Consider the following 23,035-nt stretch of genomic DNA (forward strand, 5'->3'; position numbering starts at 1 on the left):
AATTTCTTAAACATATACATACTATTATAGTGGTTTTACAGTTGAATGTTTAAGTTCTGAAAAATCAGTTACAGTGTGTCATGAACATTTTTCTGGGTGAGTATATAAACTCTTGAAAAATTTTATTTCGGCTCCCACTGGGGAGAAAAGAGGTTTTAATTTTTCTGAACGAAATATAAGCTAAGCAAACTACAAAATAAACAAAAATAAACAGAGTATATTCTGCCTCCGTCAGCAGTCTCAGCAGTCTGTATTAAGACACTCATATGTTTGTCCAGTTCTTGACTACATGAATATGTATTTTTTTAGGGTTATGTGCTGCTAGCAGCCCAACAGTATTATAAAAGATATACTTAAACAACCAATGATTGGGGTTTTTTTTATTCAAATGAGATGAGACCAAAGAGACAAATTTGTGGAAAAATATCAATCATCTGAAATTTCCTACCTTGCATATCTGAGTGGCATACAATAAAAGCTTCTTGTGGTCCAGCCTCTCCTTATGTTTCTGCAGGTAATCTCGTAAACTTCCATAAGGTAAATATTCCATAATTAATCTTAGATTCCTACGGCCTTTTAAAACAAAACATACACTTAATTTTTCTGTCATTTTCCAGTGACAAGTTTTGAAATATAAATACTGACAAATGGCTGAAGAAAATTAATAGAGAATAGTCCTAATACCGGAAGCCTGATTAATAATTTGTACATCATTATACATTTTTTCATACATTAGTTAACTGTATTTGTTCTGGAAATGTCATTTATTTAACCACAACAATAATGTGGACATGCTTGATATACAGAGCATCATTAACTAAGATCATCTCATCAATGCTTTAGCTACTGTTGCTAAAGTAAAGCAGAAGTGCCACATGTGTATATCCATGTTTATGTAATTCCTCCTTATTGCTGACATGAAACTTGGAACAGCAAGTGACATCAACTTTGTCTGATTTTGAAATCAAAATTTTTCTTTTTTACAGTAAGATCCTGAACAGAACCCATGCTATCATTTGTCAACTTTGACAGTGTCAACAATTCACTCAAACACAGCCATTTCTGAAACTATTTTCTGTCTAGCCTTTTACTGTATAGGCTGTACAAGAATTGGTAATGTCTACTCTCTGACATTACATTAAGCAAAAAACAACAGTTACAAAATGGTTACATTTTTCCACTTAGCTCAAAATTCCTTTCTAGGAAAACTTTTATACTTTAAGATAAAGAAACTGGGTAACTAGTCAAAACGGCCTTTCTGCCAATCGATCACATTATGTAATGATCTGACTGAATAAAATCTCCACCTTGTACTGAATAGTAGTAGTATATGACAGACACCACTTCCTTTGATTTGTACTCTCTAGGTCCTGGTAAAGTTAGGACACACGAGTGACTTGCATAAACACTTACTTCTTTGAATTTCTCAGCATGCACATATAGGTGTACACTTGAAGATGTATTCAATATAGCACATACCTGCACTGTAGCATACTCCTTTGTATTTAACAATGTTGTCATGCTGCAGAGATTTAAGTATTTCAATTTCTCTTTCAAAGTCCCTAAGATGCTCTTCTGTGCTATGTTGCAGCTTTTTCACAGCCACCACCTCCCCAGTATTATCCTGCAGTGGGTCATACCGGCACATCTCAACACTGCCAAAATTTCCCTAGATCACAAACAGAAATAATTCAATTAAGAACAAGTCCACACCATTGCCTATTTCTTGTGCTTGTTCATACCACCTCAGGGCTCCTTGTAATTAGCACAAAGGTGACCACAATAATTATTTAAGTGAAATGCCACAAAACCTTCCTGAGAGAAGAATGCAGAATCACAAGTAACTGTTCTATATGAATAAGAAACATGTTCTATGAAAGGAAACCATCGGCGTGGGAGGAAATGAGGACAAGAAGAGAGAGTGACGTCCATTAAATTTTCTCACTCTTCTTCACAAAGTTCCACTTGGTTGCTTTCACTACTACTTGAGGTCAAAGAAATATATAGCTATCGTCTCTATAAAAGGCACAGAACAGCACAGACACATTCTGGAAAAATGGTACTCGGTGAAGATTCGACAGCTGCATTTTGTCATCTGTCTAGGCAGGCTTTTACATAGACAGACTGCAATAACTTGCAAAACTAGTAACTAAAAGCTGATCTGTAAAACCTAAGAAGTTCAAAGCCTACATATATCCTTAAGATACTACTGAATTTAGGGTCTATATATTCAGATTTCTCAGAATATGCATGCACAAAGAAACCAAACCCCACTACCTCTATGCAAGTCTGCCTGGGGCATTTTAAAATCAATATCAAGTATTTAAAAAAGAAGAAAAGAAGAAAAGGAAAAAGAAGACGACTATGTCAGATGCAGCATTAGTGAAAAAGATTTTAGGTTTTCATTGTGACTGGATTCATCGAACAGGTTAGCTGTCCTTCTTCTATCTAACGATACTGTCATATGGAAGAAAGATCTAAAAGGAACAGCACATTATGGTCAGATATGACTGAAATTACTACTTCTTGTAACAGAAGTTTCAGTGTAAATAAGTTACATGGGGTCACTGGAAGATAACTGAAAAACACAGTTCTTTCTTACGCAATTAGAGAACTTAGAAACATCATACCTTGCCAAGTTGCTGTAAAAACTTAAGATGTCTTTCTTCAAATTGTGTTGGATCCCGATCTTCAAAAGCACCAGAAAATCCAAGTGCTCCAATTCTCATATTTGGCAACATATCACTTTCAGTCAATATCTCATAATCTGAGGAGGAGGAGAAAGAAGGGAAGAGACATAGGTAACAGGAGGCACAGAAAAGTGAACAGGAGAATGAAGAAACTTATTGCAATCATGGCATGTTCTACTTTGCTTGGCAGACCCCAAACACAATAGAATATTAACAAACACCTTAATTTCCACACAGTAATTTTCAGTCAGAGACAAAGGCCTATTACAAAAAAGCCAGATTACTTCTCTCAACTAACAGCACAACTTGCTTTAGTTTCCTGTTTTTCTTTTTTTGCAGGGTTATTGTACTTAAAAACTAGTACTTAAAAACATTAGCCACTAATGTTTAACAATCCCACTACCAGAAGAAAAGTAAACTTCACAAGGGTTTGTCATAATACAGACCTTCCACCTGGAAAAAAGAAAGACACCTATTTATTTTATTGAGACAAAAAGAAAGACAGTCACAAACATAACACACCTGGCTAAGAGACTACCATGTTTGGGATAGACATTAACCAAGCTAGAAAACTGCTTTGAACAATAATGCTAACTTTTTATGTGTTCTCTTTCAGAACAAACTAAAAAGCAGTAACATAGTGTCCTTATGAACTTAGATTTACAAGGCTGCTTTGGAGAGCGGTTGTGGGTCCACACACCAAGAAGGAGGGCATTATATGAAAATTAGCCAATAGGAATCAGGATTCTTTTTGTCTAATGTGTTCTTGCTGTATCACAGACCCACCTGGAGTGAACAAACTATTCAAGTCACGTATAATTGCCCTAAATGAAGGCCTGAAATCTGGCTCATAATCCATACAGTTGTTTATAAGATTTGCCAGTTCCGTCCAGTTGGGGGCAGGAAGCTGGTGCCTATCTTCATAAAACTGTAGTTTCTGGAATTAAATAGACAAAAGCCATTTTGATATACAACCATCAGGAGCTGCAGAAGCCTTAACATTCTTAACAGAGCTGCAAAAAAAATACAGCTTTCAACCTAGTCTTATCTCCCCAAATCTGATGAACTTACATCAAAAGCCAAGACTGACAATGTAGCAAGACAGGCATAATTTAGAGCAATCAGTTCAGAAATTCCCAGTCAGTTACTGGGGGAAGATATAGAGCAAGATAATAACAAAGATTGTGTCTCCTTCGTTGGTAATGTCGTAAAACCTCAGCTGGATGAGTCAAGCAGAAAATTTTATGCACCTGCAAGCTGGCCAAGCCCCACCAGTTGTAAAAAGCTTCATGAGCATTATGAAATAATGTGGATTAGTGCAAGAGAGGAAGGCAACTTCTGAAATGCCTAGATATCTCTAAGCTAGGTCTAGGTAGACCTTGGAGCTTACTGTAAGAGCTAATTAAAATATCCCAGAAATCAGATCCAGCTTTGTGAGAAGGCAGTAGTCCATTTATATGATACTACAAATTTCTCATAGCGTAGTAAAGGAAATAATCTTTTTGCTTCTGACCAAGGAAGCAAATATATAAGAAATAATATTTTTATGAAATAAGTTTCTCTTCCACTCCCTGACCCTAGCCAAGGCAAGCCAGCTAAAAAAATAGAACTGTCTACAACACACAGTCTACGGTATTTAAGATGTTCTATTACTAGAATAATGACAATTGAAATCCATGTACACTGTTAGGAATACTTTTCGTTTAAAGTGACACACTTGCAACAAAGCAAGGGAAACATGAACAAGATAATACTGGCAATTATGTACTTTTTACCCACTAAAATCAAATCAAACAACATAAAAATAAACCTTAAATCATTACTTCTGGTCATTATCTACTAGAAGAAGTGTCCTTTTCCTACAGTGGTCATGGGCCACACCATAGATCACATCATACTGGTACAGTTGCAACAGCAGATGTTTTAAATTAGAAGTGTCCAAAAAGCTGTTATGACTGCAGTTAGTAATACTTACTCTTGAAGAATCCAGTGCACTCAGAGGTTTGTCTCCTCCACTGCAGATTTCCCACAAAGTAGTACCAAAACTCCATTTGTCTGTAGCTAGGCTCAGTTGTTTGGGATTTTCAATACATTCAGGTGGTACCCATGGTATTCGCTCAAGAAGAACTGTGCAATCATGCAAGGGAAACACCATGTTAAGAATAATAATACCAGAAAATTCTGCAACTTCTTAGATTTAATAAAAATTACTTCAGTACATAGGTATTTAATTCTATAATGTGCTTTTACTAACTTCCCAAGTTCTTGTTTCTGCCTAAAAGAAACCTACAGAATACATATGAAAACAGTACTTATGAATCAGAATAGAGGACCATTTGTTTTATTGTAAAATGAATCTAATGTTATAAAACTGCCTTAACGTTATTTCAACATTATATTTTTGCTCTAACTTCTGTATTTCTTCTAAGATTATCAAGATTTAGTAGCTACTGCAGAGGAACTAGATGGCAAAATGTTAAAAGTACTTTGCTAGTGGTTGGTACATTATGGCACAGCAAAAGGCGCCATAAAAAGGAATTTCCTACTATTTGACTTTTTAAACTTTTGATACTGACTGTAGTAATAAGCTAAATGATGGTATTGTACTGATGTAGATTTATAATTTCTTAAAATAAGATCTTGTAAGATTAATGTAGGCTTCTCATTTAAAAAGTGGGGTGTTTAAATAGTTTATTGGAAAATAATAATGCTGCATTGCTTATGGTCTCTTAGATGCATTATTTCTTTGCCGTGCACAAAATTACCAAAGAATTAGTTACTTCAGTTTTATTTAATGTAACAAACTTGCACGCCTAAATGGCAGGCGATAGTCCAGTATTTTGGCATCACCAAGTAGCTTCAGGAATGCACCAACACATGCACTGACGATGATATTCAAGTGCTAGGCAGCATTTTCAAAAGTGCGTTTATTTTCAGCTCTGAAAGCTTCTCCAAACCAGAAAATATAACAATTTAATTCTGATCAATAATAGGACACCAGGTGCAACAGCTACCTGCAGATGCAACAGACTTACTATTTTATAGCACAATAATAGTACCACCTGTGAAAACAAAGTTGAAAATCAGAACAGCAGGAAAAAAAGCCCTCATGCAATGAAGAATTCCGGCTGAATTTCCTGTTTGTTTCCATTTGCTGATGAAGAAGATGAAGATCACTCAAAACTGATGACGAGGACAGCAGAAAACACTTTACAGATGAAGGAACTTACTATAACAGAAGAATCTTATATAGTGCTCAGAAAAAAACCCCACAACCACAGTACTTATTTTTCAAGTCAGAACCATTAAACAAGAAAGCTGACACAAAGACTCACTATCTCTTGGCAAAACTGTAATGCTGATGCCAGGATCACTTAGTTTTATAAATGGAAGGTTTCCAGATTTCCTGTCTTCCTCTCTGATAAGCAAGATGTTTTTTGCACAGACATTCCCATGAACGAGTCCTTTATCCTCCTAGGAACAGAAATGCATCTTTTACATACTGCCAAAAAAACTTTATGGTTGAAGAGGTATTTAAAAACCAACACTTCACAGCATGAGAGAAACATCAGCAAACAAAATAATGATCACAGTTATGTCAACCAAATTTCAAACTTTTCACTAATTCTTCTCACCGTTACAGTTTCTGGTCAATTTTCATTCATTTCAACTATCTACCTAAACTTTTCGGTTTAAAACTACTTGATGTATATTAACTCGGAGGAATACTCATTCACTGGTATGATCCACTTAAACTCTGTTAAAGGGAAGATTCATCTACTCACATATCCTGTTTTGAATAACAGACTTCATGGTGAATTAAACAGAATGTAAGGTTGGGACCTAAAGCACAAAAGGAATGTACTAGCAGTCTGAACAGCACAACATCTTCCCCTCCCAGTCATTAACTACTAACACAACCAGGAAATAGTTTTAAGTTCAGCATAATGAGCTGAGGTGGGAAAACCAGGAAGGAGGGATTTCCTGAGGAAAAAAAACAAATGTTTTTTACTGGAAATATGTTCTTATTTCACACTAAAACAAAGTATTAAAAAGCCTGGAAAACTCAATTACACTTTGTGCAAGATACAAAGGTCTGTCCTTGGCTATCCACTAGCTACCTGGTACATGACCAATCTCTTTTCAAGTAGTCTCCAGAGTTTCTAGAAGCAGATGAATAGGTCAACCATTCTACATGCACTAGCCTGATACACTGAAATCAGCCATTAACAAAAACGAAGAATAAATCACTTACCAGAAAATGCATGGCTAATGCCAACTGTTTAGCTACTTCCAGCTTCCACAAGATATTGATAACATTTTTGTTCTTTTTCAAATATGTGTCCAAGGATCCAAATTTTACATATTCTTGTACAAGGATGTCTGATTTAAAATGGTGAAAAGAGGAACAATTAAAACAAAAATCAAAGAAGGGAATAACAAGTAAGAGTTTCAGGACAGATTCATTACTCTAGTACTTTCCACCTCTTTCTTTGATACCTTGTTGGTGAACAAACTAAAAATTCAAAGCTTCATTTGAGTACTGTCATAAATATTCTGTGGGTTTTATAATTCTTCGGGGTGTGGATATTTGCCTAATTTCTTCTCAAGTGCAAAATTATGAGATTTAATAGCTCTTTTACAAAACAGTTCTCCACCTTAACAAATGCAGTAAGCATCCTTCAACCCTGTACTTGGAAGGCACAATAGATTATGTAACTTCTGATAAATCATAGCAGTGTACAGCAATATCAGCACAGTGAGTCAAATAGCATCCAAGTCATTCACTTCATAGTTGTTTACAGTCTATATTCTTAGTAAAAACTATGGTGCTTTGCTGACAAGAGATGCTCTTCTTGGAAACAGACTAATATTAGCACTAACTCCCCCCCTGCACTTTATATATGAACAACTCCAGTGACTAATCCAAGAAACTAGATTCATTTTATAGTGCTGCACAGTCTTTCTGAGTTTCAACACAATAATTTCAAACTGCATGACTGAACTATTGCCTTCAGCTGCAAGTTGCTCACATTGCAGTACTTCTTGTTTAGACTCTAAAGATATTGGAAACTACTGGTATTATATTTGTTTATAATAAATAAACTGATTTCTATAACAAATGCATTTTATAGACAGAAAACTATCTTTTCACAATTATGTGAAGCAATATTCATCAAATCTGTACATCAAATGTGTAAGGCACAGATAAAATAATAGCCTCTCTTACTACATCTTAGTAACAGCCTCTTAATAAATTTAGTAACAGCCTCTGTAATAAATTTCTTGCCTTCAGAAGCAGAACAGGCTGTAAAGGGCAACTGTGATCTAAAGGAGAAATAAGTAAACATATACAACTGTAGCTATTTTTTTTTTAATTATACACTGGATCTACTTAAAATTTTATATACAGTCCCCATACACAGTACAATGCATAAGCTAGAAAACACACTTGTGGGTGCTTTTGCAAAGAAACTGGTGCAACAAGTTCTTGCCCAACACACAGTGCTGGGCCTTTTCCAGCCTCCTAAGAGAAGCAACTCTGGATACAGAACCCACTCATATTCAATCTTTTCTAGCTAATCATAGCTGATTACAGTGTATAAGTGCATTTCTGGCATTTCAAAAGCTCTTTTCAGAAGTTCAGCGAAACTTCTCCAAAGTAAGATTTCAGATAGAACAGACATGACAGACGTTTACAGAGAATACTATTCACATAGACTGTATTTACACGATTCTTCCATTTTCTTTGGTAGACTGAATCCTTTACTGGATACAGAGGGAAGAATAGTGACTAAGGATGAGGTACTTAATGCCTTCTTTGCCTCCGTCTTTAATAGTAAGGTAAGATGTTCCCTGGGTACTTGGCCTCTTGAGCCAGAAGACAGGGAGGGAGAGCAGAACAAAGCTCCCATGATCCAAGAGGAAAATGTTAAAGACCTGCTTGGCGAATTAGACATTCACAAATCTTTGGGGCCAGGATGGGATCCGACTGAAGGTATTAAGGGAGCTGGCAGAAGTGCTCACCAAACCCCTTTCTATCATCTACCAGCAGTCCTGGCTGGCTGGGAAAGTTCCACTTGACTGAAGGTTGGCAGATGTTACACCCATTTACAAGATGGGTCAGAGGGAACAGGTGATCTTGAGTACTATCACACAGCACATGCAAGATAAGCGGGTAATCAAGACCAGTCACCATGGGTTTATGAAAGGCAGGTCCTATCAAACTAATCTGACTGCCTTCTATGACAAGGTGACCCGCTCAATGGATGAAGGAAAGGCTGTGGATGTAGTGTACCGGGACTTGAGTAAAGTCTTTGGCACAGTTTCTCACAGTATTCTGCTTGAGACAATGGCTGCCACTGGTCTGGACAGGTGCGCCCTCTGCTGGGTAAAAAACTGGCTGGATGGTCTTGCTTTAAGAGTGGTGGTAAATGGAGTCAAATCCAGCTGGAGGCCAGTGACAAGTGGTGTTCCACAGGGCTCAGTGCTGCGTCAAATTCGTTCAGTATCTTTATCAATGATGTGGAGGAGGGGATTGAATGTACCCTTGGTAAGTTTGCGGATGACACTAAGCTGGGAGGAAGTGTCGATCTGCTGGAGGGTAGGGAGGCTCTTCAAAAGGATCCGAACAGGCTGGATCAATGGGCTGAGACCAATGGTATGAGGTTTAACAAGGCCAAGTGCAGAGTCCTGCACCTGGGACACAACAAACCTGTGCAGCACTGCAGGCTTGGGGAAGAGTGGCTGGAAAGCTGCCTGGCAGAGATGGACCTGGGGGTGTTGGTTGATAGCCAACCAAACATAAGCCAGCAGTGTGCCCAGGTGACCAAGAAGGCCAGTGGCATCTTGGCTTGTATCAGAAACAGAATGCCCAGGATGCCCAGGGAAGTGATTCTACCCTTGTACTCAGCATTGGTGAGGCTGCACCTCAAATACTGTCTTCAGTTTTGCGTCCCTCAGTACAAGAAAGACACTGAGGTCCTGGAGTGTGTCCAGAGAAGAGCAATGAAACTGGTGAAGGGGCTGGAGAACAAGTCTTACGAGGAGCAGGTGAGGCAACTGGAATTGTCTAGCCTAAATAAGAGGAAGCTAAGAGGAGACTTTATTGCTCTCTACAACTGCCTAAAAGGAGATTGTGGAGAGGTGGACGTTGGTCCCTTCTCTCAGGTGATGGGACAAGAGAGAATGGCCTCAAAGCTGCATGTGGGGAGGTTCAGATCAGACTGAGGAAAAACTTCTTCACTAAAAGGGTAATCAAGCACTGGAAGAGGCTGCCCATGGAGGCAACTGAGTCACCATCCCTGGAGGTGTTTAAAAGATGGGTATGTGAAGTGCTTAGGGATATGATTTAGAAATGGACAGGTATGGTAGGACTTGATGATCTCAAAAGTCTTTTCTGACCTAGGGATTCTATGATTCTATATTAACAAATTCTCAGACACCAAGACTAATACTTCTGCAATGTGAACTATCTAGAACCTATCCAGCTAGTGTGACAGGTTGCTTTGTTTGGTTTTCCACCCCTGCTTTTACCTGGAAACAATGGCAAACTAATGACAGCTACATAAAACTAGTACAAAAAGATAATTAATTGCTACTTACTCTCCTCTCCACATACGCAGACTCCATAATTTAACACCAAATGTTTGTAAGAAAGCTGGCTCATCATACTGGCTGCCTCAAAGAAGGACTTTGAGGAAGGAGAGAGATTGAAAAAGAATAAATATCAGTGTAAACAAAACCTCAAAACATTAATAAGATAGAGAAAAAATATCAGTGAAAAAATTACATTACTTTTAATACATTTATTAAAATAATGTACATTTATAAAACATTTCAACTTCCATCTCATTGCAAAAATCCTGTGTAACGTATTTTACATTGGTGGCGGTTGTTTTAGGTTTGTTTTTTTTCTAACAAGTGATAGTCCACATTCCAGAGAGGTTAACAATCTTCTTTCCATGTCAGTTAACCAAGTAAAGTTAACAGCAGACAAATGCATGATGCACTATTCAGTTTCCAATTTATTCTTTCATAATGCACTATTCAGTTTCCAATTTATTTCTTCATTGCACATTATTAAGTTAGAAGACAAGAAATATTATCACTCGTCCAGTACTGTGAGACAAGAAGCCTTGTCAAGAAGGTTTCAGATGCTTTTATTTTTTTACTTACTTCTTAAATTCTCTTCAGTGGCACCTCCAACTACATTTGCTTGTGTACTGATTATTTACCCGACAGAAAAAGGTCAAAATTATTACATTTTCCTTCAGGTGACAATATTTCTAATTCTATTATCCTAGTCCTTTTAACAACTGATTTTCACTTAACTTCAGAATGCCTTCTCCAGTTTATTAATACTCAAGCACGGGTTATATTTTCTTCACTGTTTTCAGTTGTCCAAAGTGTAAGTCTACATTGCTTATGCAGATTAGCCATCTGAAATGTCTTTTCTTTTTTAGTTTACATTTTCATATAGGTTTGTCTTGAGTAATTGAAAAGTTCAGTAAACAATGAATTGGTCCTTTTAGCTTGCTGTAAATGCAGCTACATTAACTAGGAATTTGATACAATTCTATCAATGAAATAATCAATAAACAGTTAGATTAATATATTGAACGTTACCATATCATGTTGTTAAATTCTCACATACACAACCTTGGGCTCTGTTACATTACAAGTGTATTAGATTTTGCATAAAGGTATTTCAAGTTTGATCACAGCTTCACTCAAAGAGGAATAAGTCCAAGTGCATATGGATGATTCTATATATGCCAAGTGTTTCTCACAGATAAACACTTCTGATTTTTTATGACTTGATGTGAAATGTTGATTTAACTGATGAATTGGTGTGACTCTAAAACATAAAAGACGGTCTACCAGAAGAAGGTAATTTTTCATATATGATGGTACCTTATCTGAATATACTGGTAAAGATAACTCTGTGACCATGTCATCTGTCCTGTATTACTTGTATCATATAAAGACAAGTTTCTCTGGCTTGCACTGAGAAGTTCTGAATTCTCTGACAGATGGCAAGGTGAGGGGAAATAGAGGATGTAGGTGACCTTCCCAAAGCCAGTCTTAACATCCATCCTCCCAGTGATGCAAGGCCAAGAATAAGCCTAATTCAACATACAACCCTCTATCATATAACAAATACTCGTTATTGTAAGAAAAGTAATGTTCAGCATAGTATGGACAAGCATTACAAAGCAGTCAACAATCACACCAACCTCAGAGTAGTTTCTATGTACTTTATCCAGCACCTTTAAAAGAACTTCAGTTTGATGGAGCTGGCCATAGTCTCCCACTTCTTTCCTTACACCTTTGAAAATCTTAGTAAATGTGCCCTGTCCAAGACTTTCCTCCTAAAATACAGGAAGGATATAAATGGGGAAAAAAAAATCAGAAATCTCTACCTGTTTTACAAAAGATTTCTTAAACGTCAATCCCAATAATACATACATAAATCTTTACAGCTAGCATATCTCTAGAGTCAGACTGAAAGGACAAGGAAGCAACTATATCAGAAACAGCTGAAGTATTTGCTTATTTTTTATTGACTGCTCAAGGATCTCAGAAAATAACTTGATGCATGAACCAGAGAGGAAGGAGTTTCTGTTATTAAGATGTATTTAGACATCCCGAGAAGTAAAGAAAATTGCTATGGCAGTAAAAAGGACAGTTCTTATTTATAAGATAAGCCTGAGTATTTGTATTGATAGAAATTAAAAATTAATTCTTTTCTCTTGCAACTCTAACTAAAAAACGGTTACAGTGACATCTCCTAGCTCAGATGAGGCTCTAAAAATATACAGAGCTTTTTAAAACTCAGTGTGTATTAAACCAATCATCTGTAATGGAAGAAGCAACTAATGCACTTACGAATATCAAATCCTCATTCCGGATTTTGTGAAAGACCATCTGGCTGACATTATTGTGTCTTTGAAATGTAGGTGATGAAGGTACATCAGAAACACTATTGCTTCTGAAGACTAAGAGATTTGATTTATCTGGGAGAAGAAAGAGGGTAGGGAAAAGAAAAACAAAATAAATCTGCAAAATACAAAACTAAACAATACTATTTCAGAAGGATTATTAATGAGAAGCTGTTAATCCAACAAAAAGAAGATATCAATATCAGTTTATTAAAAAGGACATAGTATTAATTAGACAAATTCAAAGTCTGATTTCTTTCTAATCAGCAGAACATTTATGTTCACCTAGCTATTTTAAGTTTCTTAATTACTCCTACTTTTGACAAACACTCTGAAAATATTTCTGTATCCTTCCATATTCCAACTTCTGCTGTATCTGTAAAAACAATCAGAGGTGGAAAAGGGGGATATAAGTCACTTTATTCTCTACCAGAAAGACTTCATAATGGAAAAGATGTGCATATCTTTCTGATGTCTCGTTAAAGCTTTTACATGTTTTTGCACCAGAAGTACTTTGGTGATCCTGACTGCCTTAATTTTACAGGACTGATTTTGGAAAAAGGCTCAGTTTTATGTCGAGTCGCTCTGTTAGTAAAATGAAGGTTGACAGGTACATATTTGTGGGTATATGTATGCATGTGAAAATATATTTATTCAATAATATGTAATTCTGATGTATTCACATTTTTGTTTTTAATGGAAATGAAAAGTTATTCTCTGTAATGCACATATATAGCTAGTTGTCAAATCCTTTCTAAGCTTTTGAATCCATTGGCTAATTTCAATAAAATTGACAGTGGTAAAATTGTCACCAAATAGTCTGTTCTCTCAAGCTTTTGTTTAAAAAGGGACTTGGACTGAGATAAAAACTAACTGATATTAACTGGAAACAGTACTACTTATAAGAAGCAAAAAGGGCAGATGTTATCAGAATTCATAAAGGAGAAACATTAAGAATACCAAAGCTAGGCAAAAACCTTGAATGTAAATTTGAAAAAGATCACTCCACAGTCAGGAGCTCTACTCCATGTGTATTTTTCAATGTCAAAGAAAAGTCGAAATCACACTGCTGTCTTGTCATAATTCAGCTAGGACATCAACAAACAACTAAATAAATCCACTGGCACTGTTTGTTCCACTGCTTATGGAACTATCATCAGTGAGAAATGATACATATTGTAGCTCCATCCTTCTCAAGATATGAGAACAATTGACAGAAGAAATGTTGCTGTACACAATCCACTACCATTAAGAAACCAGTTTTACTTCTAACCATGTAACTGGCTACCATGATTAGTTCTGGAAGATGATCAATAAAAAAGTAGAATTTGTCACACACTAGGATGGAAATCTATGACAAGGAAGATGAACAAATATGTCAGTGACATTTAAAAAACCCAGACAAACATATATATCTATCTACCTGAGAGTCATTTAACCTTAACTTATTTTTAAATCTTCAATATAGACGTTGGAAACTCTTCTGTTTAGACATGACCTTTCTCTTACCTTTTGGTTTTGGAGGACAGCATTTGATGAACTGGAAAATTATGCTGTCTGAACGGACAGTTTCTGTCTGGTAACAGGTCAACAGATCCTTAAGATTACCAAAACTTCTCTTGGTTCCACTAAGATTATATTCTCCATTCTCATTCTTCGTAATTAAGCAGTGCTTATAATCAGTGGCATTCTCACGCTGCAGAGGTTTTTGCCATTAAAAATAAAATGTATCAATATTTAGTATTCAAAAGTTTACTTAAAGGTATAGCACTCTGCTAATTAAAGAAAGAATTATACAGCAAAATACTACCATAACTTGCTGTTTTGTTCTCACTATGTAATCATGATTCTAAGAAAACATGATTCTACTCCCATCACTGGAATTAGCATGTTGATGATAAACAAACAAATGTTATGAAATCTGCAAAGATGGAGTTCAGAAAACAGATAATGGATCCTAGGAAAAATCCTTCAGAGCTAGTAACGAAGCTTCTTCACTCTTATGTGGGGCAATATAAAAACTAGAGTTTTGTTGGAAACAATAGCCCAAATGGTCATGCTCTGTGTTCTTTCAGCAAGCATTTGGAGATCTTAGCTGCATTTCCATTTTTCTGCCATCTATAGTACAGTTCTAAACAATTAGTTCCTAGCACAGATTCTCAATATGCATTGATTTATTTTTACAATGAGTCTTGAAAAGATCTCATTAAACATTCTTAAACAAGAAAAGCTCTTAATAGTGCTCTCACGGTCCTTCATGTCAACACTGTGGAAAATGTTCCAAGAAATTCTGAATCTCAAAAACCTTCTTACAGCTTGTCCAGAGAGAATCAGGACAACAAGAAAAAAATCCCCCAGTGTGGCTAGGTCAGTAACGGCAGACTTAACTCACAAGCCTGACTCTCTAAGCTTGCCCAGGGACCTATCTCTTCATTTTACAAAATCCCCTACCAAATACACTTCACTGACCCAAAATAAAATTTTTGTGAAACTGAATTTAAAATGGCTCTTTACTTCTCCATCCACACATCAACACTGTTTTGTCATTTTCAGAGACGTGTATCTCTGGCAGCATTTACTGAACTTGCCAGCTTGCTGCAAACCAGCAGGGACAACCATGTATTACCCTTCCCAGTTAAAAACCCAAAGCTAGCTCTATTAATCTCATTAAAAAGAAGCCCATCCCTGGAACAAGATTGTGCAATTATGTAACAGCAATATTAAAGTACTGTATTATCACTAACTGCAATCTCACCGAAGAGAGGTACATCTGGTTCTTTAGCTACGTGATAATTGCACTTCAAGAGTGCCTCCCACTCTAGGTAACACCAGATACCCAGCAGGAGATTTGTGTTGACTAACAATCTGGCTGGCTCAGCACTGGGGATGGGGATAGGACCTAAATCCAGAAGAACCTGTGAAGGAGAGATACTCCCAGATCACCAGTGACTGTCTAAACCTAAGTGGGGAAGGGGTGAGGGATGATGGGGTACGAATCCCAGGAAAAAAATCCAACCAGATGCCCTCAAACCTTAAATTACAAAAAAACCCCAAAACAAACAAAAAACCAAACAAACAAACCAAATCACCCTACCACCCAAGTATTTACTACAGTCCCAAGAGCCACATCAACATGCCCAGAACTCTCAACCACTCTTCCCTCTGCCTGTCTTCTCTGTGGTATGTGTCACTAGCAATTCAATTTGAAAGTATTTTGATGTTTCTCACAAGTCCCTGAAAAGTGGCCAGTCCGACAGAAGTAGCTATAGAATATACGCATCGGACAAACATTGTGAAGAGAACAAAACCATCTACTAAACATCCCATGCTCATTATAAGCAATAAAGATTATGCAGTTACTATCTAAGGCAGACTACAAACCTCTATCGCAAAGGTGAGGAAGTATTTTCTAAAATCTTTAGGACTGCAACGAAGAACGTAGAAACCGGTCTGATTACCCGCTTTCTTCAGTTTACTGATAGCAAAGTCCATGCTATAGTAAAAAGAAAACATTTAATATTGCATAATTTCAAAATCCAGGAACACAAGAGACTGGCCAATGAGCACTATCAACAGATACCTAACATAATGACAATTCAAACTCCAAATTGTTTGCAGCTTTAAGACATTTTGTCCCTTTATTTTCCAACATTTAGAGTGACTGCTTATGTGGTAAGCAGTATATTAAAAAGTCTTAATACTGAAAATATCATAATTATTTATTTAATGAGAAATGTTAGAGCCTGAATAAGGATATTCTCTTATGCTTATGATACAACTTCTGATATCTATTTTAGAAGACGCTGTGATGAGACTGTCTAATAAAGAAGCAGAAATATCTGTGGGTGTGGAAAATGTGGGTTTAACTTGGGAAAGGGCTAACAAGAAACAAGCATTGAAATGAAACATCATTTGTTACTACAAGACCCAATTTCCACTTAAACAAGTTATTTTAACTGACTATTTCTATCCCTCTTATGCAATTAGGAACAGAATGGTTTGGAAAGATCTAGGCTCATTGCATATCCTTCTGAACAATCCCAAATAAAGATCAATATACAGGATTAGACATAAGTGCATGGAATGTGATTAGAACTCCAAAGGTCTCCATCCCTTTCCTCCTTCATCTGTTCTAAAGGTTATAGCCCCTTATCCTCTTTCCATCACTGGGGAATTTACAGAACTATTCTGTACTAGCAGAGTAGATAGTGTGAGTTTCATGCAACATATCTTGCATATATCAACTTTCAAACTTTCTGTAGCTAAAGCAAAAACCTATTTTGTTCTACCTAAAAAAACATTTCTAAGCTCCCAAGCGTGCTTCTGAAAACAATAGACAACAGGATATGAATTCTTACCAAAAAGACAAAAAAAAGTCAGTGGAGGTACTAAGACCTTCTTTAAAACAAAAAAGAAATCAAAAAAAGAAGAAAGCAACCAAGGAAATTAATATTCCTTAAAAAAAAAAAAACCTCCCGTTTATATAGCTAGCAGTTTACTGCAATCCTTCCTTAAATATTGAAGAGAATGTTATCTGAATTTGCCTTTTTTCCCTTAGCAACTCAGCTAATAGAACTACTAGAGGCTGCAGTGAAAATCCGAGACCGTGGAGCTATGACACTTATGTTGCTGCCATGGTAGTAACTATAATACAGTAAAATCAGCATCATGACTTTGCTGCCTGTCTCACTTAAGAAAAAAGGAATTCTTAGTGAAGGAAACTAAAACCAGAATCTTTCCATTTATTTTTATGATATGTCAATAATACATTATATTATGCTAAGTGAAAGGTAAGAGTTAAAATGTAAAGCACTTTATGTTATGTGAGTGTAATGAATACACATTTCAAGATGTCCATTACGGTTCACAGCCAACTAAAGTTCATCTTTCAAAAATAAGATCATTCTGTTATATTGCTAAAAAATTGCTTACAGAATTGGTCCATGGCAATTGCTTTGGATATTTTCAAGGACTGATGGCGGTGCTACTTCTTTACAGAGATAATGGTGGGCATCCGCAGTTAGTCTGTAATATCCATCAATTAGTGATACAAAGGACAGAGCTTCTCTTAATGACTGAAATTCAGCCTCCTGTTAAATTGTCAGGGGAGGAGGGGGAAGAGGGTAGGGGGAAGGGTGAGGAAGAGAGAGAGAATAAGAATTTCAGTTATTAATAGGCAACACAAAATTCCTGGACATAGTAATGGTATAAAAGATATAAATATATGCATACATTGAAGATATCCAAACTGCTTTTAACTATTTTTTGTATAGTTCTACCTTCTCAGTGCCACTTACAACTCATTCGCAGTTTTCAATGTTCAGAATTATACCCAAAACAAACAGGTGTGCCCTAAGAAAATCCCTCACTCTAAATATACGAAACAGTAGAGGTAACATTTGAAAGTGGAAAACCCAGTAGATACATCTCAACATGGCAGACATGTACTGCAGGATGGAGGCCCGGAGAACAATGTGGTCGAAGGAGAACAGAGCGTGGAAATTGTCTATGCAGAATACACTGAACAACTAAGAGTAATGCAAAATTAAATCCACCTGTAACAACATACTACTGCTAATAAAAGAAAATAAGGTGTACTTTTATGTAAGTTTATTTTCTTAGTATTTTGACAGTTCTATGAGAACATTAAAGACTGTCTTTATTTCAACAAAGAAGTGTCACTCTACTGTCTACAGTCACACTTTATTGCATTCAGCAGCACAGTCCAAAAGAACTGTCTCTAGTATGCGCTGCACAAGTTTGCCGATGACACTGGGGACACGCTTAGCAGCTGAACACAGTTCCTGAGTAAGTTCTTTGCCAGAGAGCAATAAAAAAGCTGCTGCTCCTGATCACATGCCAAGCATTTGTTTGGAGTCTGCAAACTCCTTACTTTAAAGAGGACTTGGAAACAACTACCTTTCCAGTTGTTTCAACATGGCTGGAAAACCCATGCAAATAATAGACGTAGAAATCATTTTTAATCAATCCCAAAAACATACAAAGTACATTTCTATAATGAATTTACTGGCTGTGTATCAGGCTAATCTCAATCACAAAATCTAATTTACACTTCTTCTAATTCTGGTGGGTAAAGTGTCCACACACAAATCATATGCAAAACAGTAGCTATTGTATTTTTTCCTACTCCACCTTACTCTTTAGTAGTTTTTTTAGACAAGCTCTTAAAAAGTCACTATTACACTCAGAAGCATATGCAGTCAAGTACCAAACTACCGCTACTGAGAATTTTCAAAGAGAATTTTAATGGTTCAAGATTAAGGAAGCTTCATCCACCAATGTGAAATATTGTTACGCTTTCAGCATCATAGATGCACATCACATATTCCAGCTACTCTTACGTTTCACTAAAAACCTTCGAAAAAATTTCAAATTCTTAGGAGGTCATTAATTCTGTGCCATTAATGAAGGAAATGAATGTGAATCACAACTCTGCTATGAAAATAAACCACTTGCCTTTTTTTAAAAAAGCACCATTAAAGAGACAATACAATTAGTCTACAATTATTGAAATATTTTTGGAATTTTTAAAAATTACTTTTACAGAAAAAGAGTACGTAAGCTGTATACAGATTTTTTCATACATACACACAGAAGGAAGCTCTCTTGTCACACAAATGCCAGAGATGGGGAGCCCTGAGTGTATATAGGTAAGTCAGAGACAGCGGAAGAAACAATATATATAGGTTTTGCATGGCAAGCTTTTCATAGTGAGGGGTCTACAGGGGTGGCTTCAGAGATAAGCTGCCACAAGCTTCCCCAGTCTCTGTTGGGGCCAATGCCAGCCAGCTCCAGGATGGACCTGCTGCTGGCCAAGGCTGAGCCAGTCAGCAATGTTGGTAGCACCTCTGTGATAATGTATTTGAGAAGGGGGAAAAACCTGCTGTGCAACAACAGCCAGAGGACAGGAGTGACAAGATGCAAGAGAATAACTGTGCCGACTTCAGGGCCAGTGAAGGAAAGGGAGGAGGGCCTCAGCCACAAGAGCAGAGATTCCCCTTGAGGCTGTGGTGAAGACCACAGTGAGGTAGGCTGTGACCCTGCAGGCTATGGAGGTCCACAGTGGAGCAGACATCCACCTGCAGCCCATGGAGGACCCCAAAATTGAGTGGCTGGATGCCCAAAGGAAGTTGTGACCTTGTGGGAAATCCACACTGATGCAGGCTCCTGGTTGGACCTGTGGCCCATGAAGACAGAGAAACCCATGGTTCAGCAGGTCTGCTGGCAGGATTTGCAACCTTACGCGCCACCCATACAGTTATCTCAACCCACAACCCTTTTTTCACATTTTATCTCCGCTGTCCAGTTGAGCAGGGGAAGCGATACAGCAGCTTGGTGGGCACCTGACATCCAGCCTGGGTCAACCCTCCACACAACTATATGACAGTTATACTGCTGGAAAGCCTGACTCAGGTGTAATGCTGGAGTTCAACCTAAAACAATTTAACTTCTTACATTCATGTATAAAATGCTTTAAGATCTTCTTCGAGGAATTTTAAACAGTAAAAGTCTTGACATTAATTTTGTAAAAATACTAATTTTCTGTGCGTCACCATTCCTTCAGAGCATTTTAAAAGCTCTTTGAATGTGTTGGTCAGTGGCATACAGCTTACCATGACAGCATAGAAACAGTATGCTCAATAGCTGAAACTACAGACTCAGGTTTAAGACTCCAATAAAGGATCAATCTGCATATTAGAAATTGCTCACAGATATAAGCATGTAGTTCTATTTCAATCTATGCACAGAGCTTTGAATGCAAAAGACCTTTGATGTTCTGATACGCTGCTTATACTTCTGAAATGCATTCAGGTTTTTACCTCACACTTAATTAACATGGTAATTGGTTATACAATACTATAAATACCACAGCAATCACACAGTTTGCTCAAAGCAACATCTATTTGAAAAAATCAGCAGGCAAAGTAAACAGACCAGATTCTTGCTGTCTTGTTTGTGAATGGTGACAATTCTTCTCTCACTGGAGCCTTCTTGGCTTGCTTGTTTAATGCTGATATCAATGATATCAGGAAAATCACAGTATGTTTGTAAGTCCTGCAATAAACATTGTTATATAATGTCAGTAATAACATAAATAGCAACTAAAAAAACCCATCTACTTGCAGCATTAGAATTCCTACAGCTCTGAATTTATAAGCTAGCAACAACAAAGAGGATCATTAAACCTGAAATATGCCATTAAAAATAAAGAAAGAAGTTTTGTGTTTACAGGACCATCACTAGGAGCATCAATTAAAAAAAAAAACCACATAGATCCAGGAATTGTGAACGGACATATCCACATATGGATTGGTTTGGGGTTTTTTATTGTAGATATTTCTTCACTCTGTAGCATTTTGTAAGGATTAACAATGGAAGATTTTGGTTAATCTTTTGGTGGAGACCTTTTTTGAGAACTTGTTATCGACATCCTAATAAAAAAGAATTGGAAAGCCTGTTAACAATGAAAATTGTCATGGCTTCATTCTGAGTGATTCAAGCTGTGAAATGTGCTACTAAAGACACGTATGTAGTATGAACAAAAAGGGTCTAAAAGAAGGTCCTCCCATCAGTCTGTCATCACTGACTAGATAACTTGAAGCACTGATTCTAATTACATGGGAAAGCCAAGACACGCTTTCCTTTGATAGCAAATTCAGGTGGCTTTTGACAATATCACATTCTGTACCAATTCCTTCTAGCTTTCACAGCCCAAATTACAACTCACACGAATGATACTATGTTTTGCTCTCAGCAGAACTTCAGATGCTAAGTAACAGCCTTAAATAAAAGTAGATTTACCTATGTAAAATTGTTCTTCCAAAGCAAATAGATTTTATTTAAGTTAGAATACTCCATTTATGTGGCTGCAAGCATATCCCAATACATAAAAAGGTGTAATAATCAAGGCTGTAAGACTTGGTGGGTATAAGCTAGAACAAACTAGCTCAAATGCACTGAGTTCCTGAAGCTGTATTTGTTCATCTGGTGGTCAGAAACGTGAACTGGCAAAACAAAATTCTTCCCAATCTACCCCACATGTCATTCCTGCCTTCAGAACCAAAATTTTTGTTTCAATTAAGTATTTTAATAGACTCATCAGTATAGTTTGCTGAGAAAAGTTACAATCACATTTACAAGCAGCTGATTTACTAAGTTCTCATAAGCAATTTAATAAACAGTTTCTGGATCAGTGAAAATATATGCAGCCTCAACCATGTCTCTGCTAATAAGTAGGATGATACTATTATTAATTATGACAAATAATCTGGCAGTCTCTATAGGAAATATGATCAGTTTAAACACTAAACTAGCTAAAGGCTTAATTGCGAGGCCCAAATAGCATAATATGCACAAACTTTGTATACCTAAAACTAGAAATTGCAAAGACTGATATTTATGTTAGCTCTTGTCAGAGCTAACATACCAGCTAACTGGTATGCAGAATCAACTTAGGAAAGGCAGAGGGCTGATACATAAGAACTATGAATGAGGTAACTGTAACTAACATCAATCTGCAAATACTCTGGAAATAATACATTTAAAAAATTTGGGTATGTAATCAGACTTCTTTTTTTTTCCCCTACATATTACCAAAAAAATAGCATTTTTACAAGTTATTATTATCACATTGTAAAAATACAATCTTTTGTAGATGGGTCTTGACTACCATATATTATGCATCGAAACTGCCAAAGTAGTGGGTGAAATTATTTTGGAAAGCTGTTAGGTGCTTTGCTCTGCCCTTAATTTTACTTTTGGAAAATTGCAATACTCTCAATGTATACTGCTATGAGTTTGTATCAGATTCTGGTAAATCCGACAAAATGAATAATCATGCTGGGAAATCACACACAAAATAACACCGATAAGTAAAAATGCAGCAGCACATGATTACTAGCACTTATTGGAACAATTTAGCATCTAGTTCCTGAACAGTGTATGGATTCAGCAGTCACAGAAATGTCATTTTAACTTTGCTGGCTCAAACGCTGGTAGAAGTCAAACTGCAGCAGGAAAGAGGTACACGGAAATTTACCTGGTTTTAAGAGTACTTAAAACCCTGCTTTCAAAGAGAATTTGAGAAATTTATGCATTTTACCTAGACCTGAGGGCAGAGTCATTACTTTTCCCCATTGATTTTTTTACAGCAATGAAGGTCCAACATTCAATTTTTCACTTGTCAAGGACAGAAGTATTACATGTTCAAGTTTTGACTTTCTTCTAACATTTCAATAAAAAACCTAATTTTAAAATCCTGCACTGTTTAAGTTAATACATATCTATGAGCCTCAGCCATATGGAAATTGTATCATCACTGTGAAGTAAAATTTACCTACCAAATTCACCTGGGGTATATTAGAACTTCTAATATGAGCT

General features: G+C 36.6%; 1 protein-coding gene across 2 annotated transcripts in view; it reads right to left on the minus strand.

Annotated features, from left to right (window-relative positions):
• Positions 1 to 23,035, minus strand: part of JAK2 (Janus kinase 2) — a 215,932-nt gene that overhangs the window by 135,916 nt on the left and 56,981 nt on the right. Inside the window, exons 8-21 of one of the 2 annotated variants that reach the window (XM_069881241.1) lie at positions 20,591 to 20,710; positions 17,567 to 17,724; positions 16,016 to 16,127; positions 14,144 to 14,330; positions 12,582 to 12,709; positions 11,930 to 12,064; positions 10,296 to 10,383; positions 6,946 to 7,073; positions 6,026 to 6,164; positions 4,666 to 4,817; positions 3,477 to 3,627; positions 2,631 to 2,767; positions 1,480 to 1,669; positions 449 to 573 (exon numbers count right to left, since the gene is read on the minus strand). In XM_069881241.1, the coding sequence (XP_069737342.1) occupies positions 449 to 573; positions 1,480 to 1,669; positions 2,631 to 2,767; positions 3,477 to 3,627; positions 4,666 to 4,817; positions 6,026 to 6,164; positions 6,946 to 7,073; positions 10,296 to 10,383; positions 11,930 to 12,064; positions 12,582 to 12,709; positions 14,144 to 14,330; positions 16,016 to 16,127; positions 17,567 to 17,724; positions 20,591 to 20,710 (1,950 nt within the window). Of the gene's footprint in view, positions 1 to 448; positions 574 to 1,437; positions 1,670 to 2,630; positions 2,768 to 3,476; positions 3,628 to 4,665; positions 4,818 to 6,025; positions 6,165 to 6,945; positions 7,074 to 10,295; positions 10,384 to 11,929; positions 12,065 to 12,581; positions 12,710 to 14,143; positions 14,331 to 16,015; positions 16,128 to 17,566; positions 17,725 to 20,590; positions 20,711 to 23,035 lie in introns of both variants that reach the window. The other variant, XM_069881242.1, reaches the window with a different exon arrangement.

Source organism: Phaenicophaeus curvirostris, chromosome Z (assembly GCF_032191515.1).
Source record: "Phaenicophaeus curvirostris isolate KB17595 chromosome Z, BPBGC_Pcur_1.0, whole genome shotgun sequence".
Taxonomy (NCBI): Eukaryota; Metazoa; Chordata; class Aves; order Cuculiformes; family Cuculidae; genus Phaenicophaeus; species Phaenicophaeus curvirostris.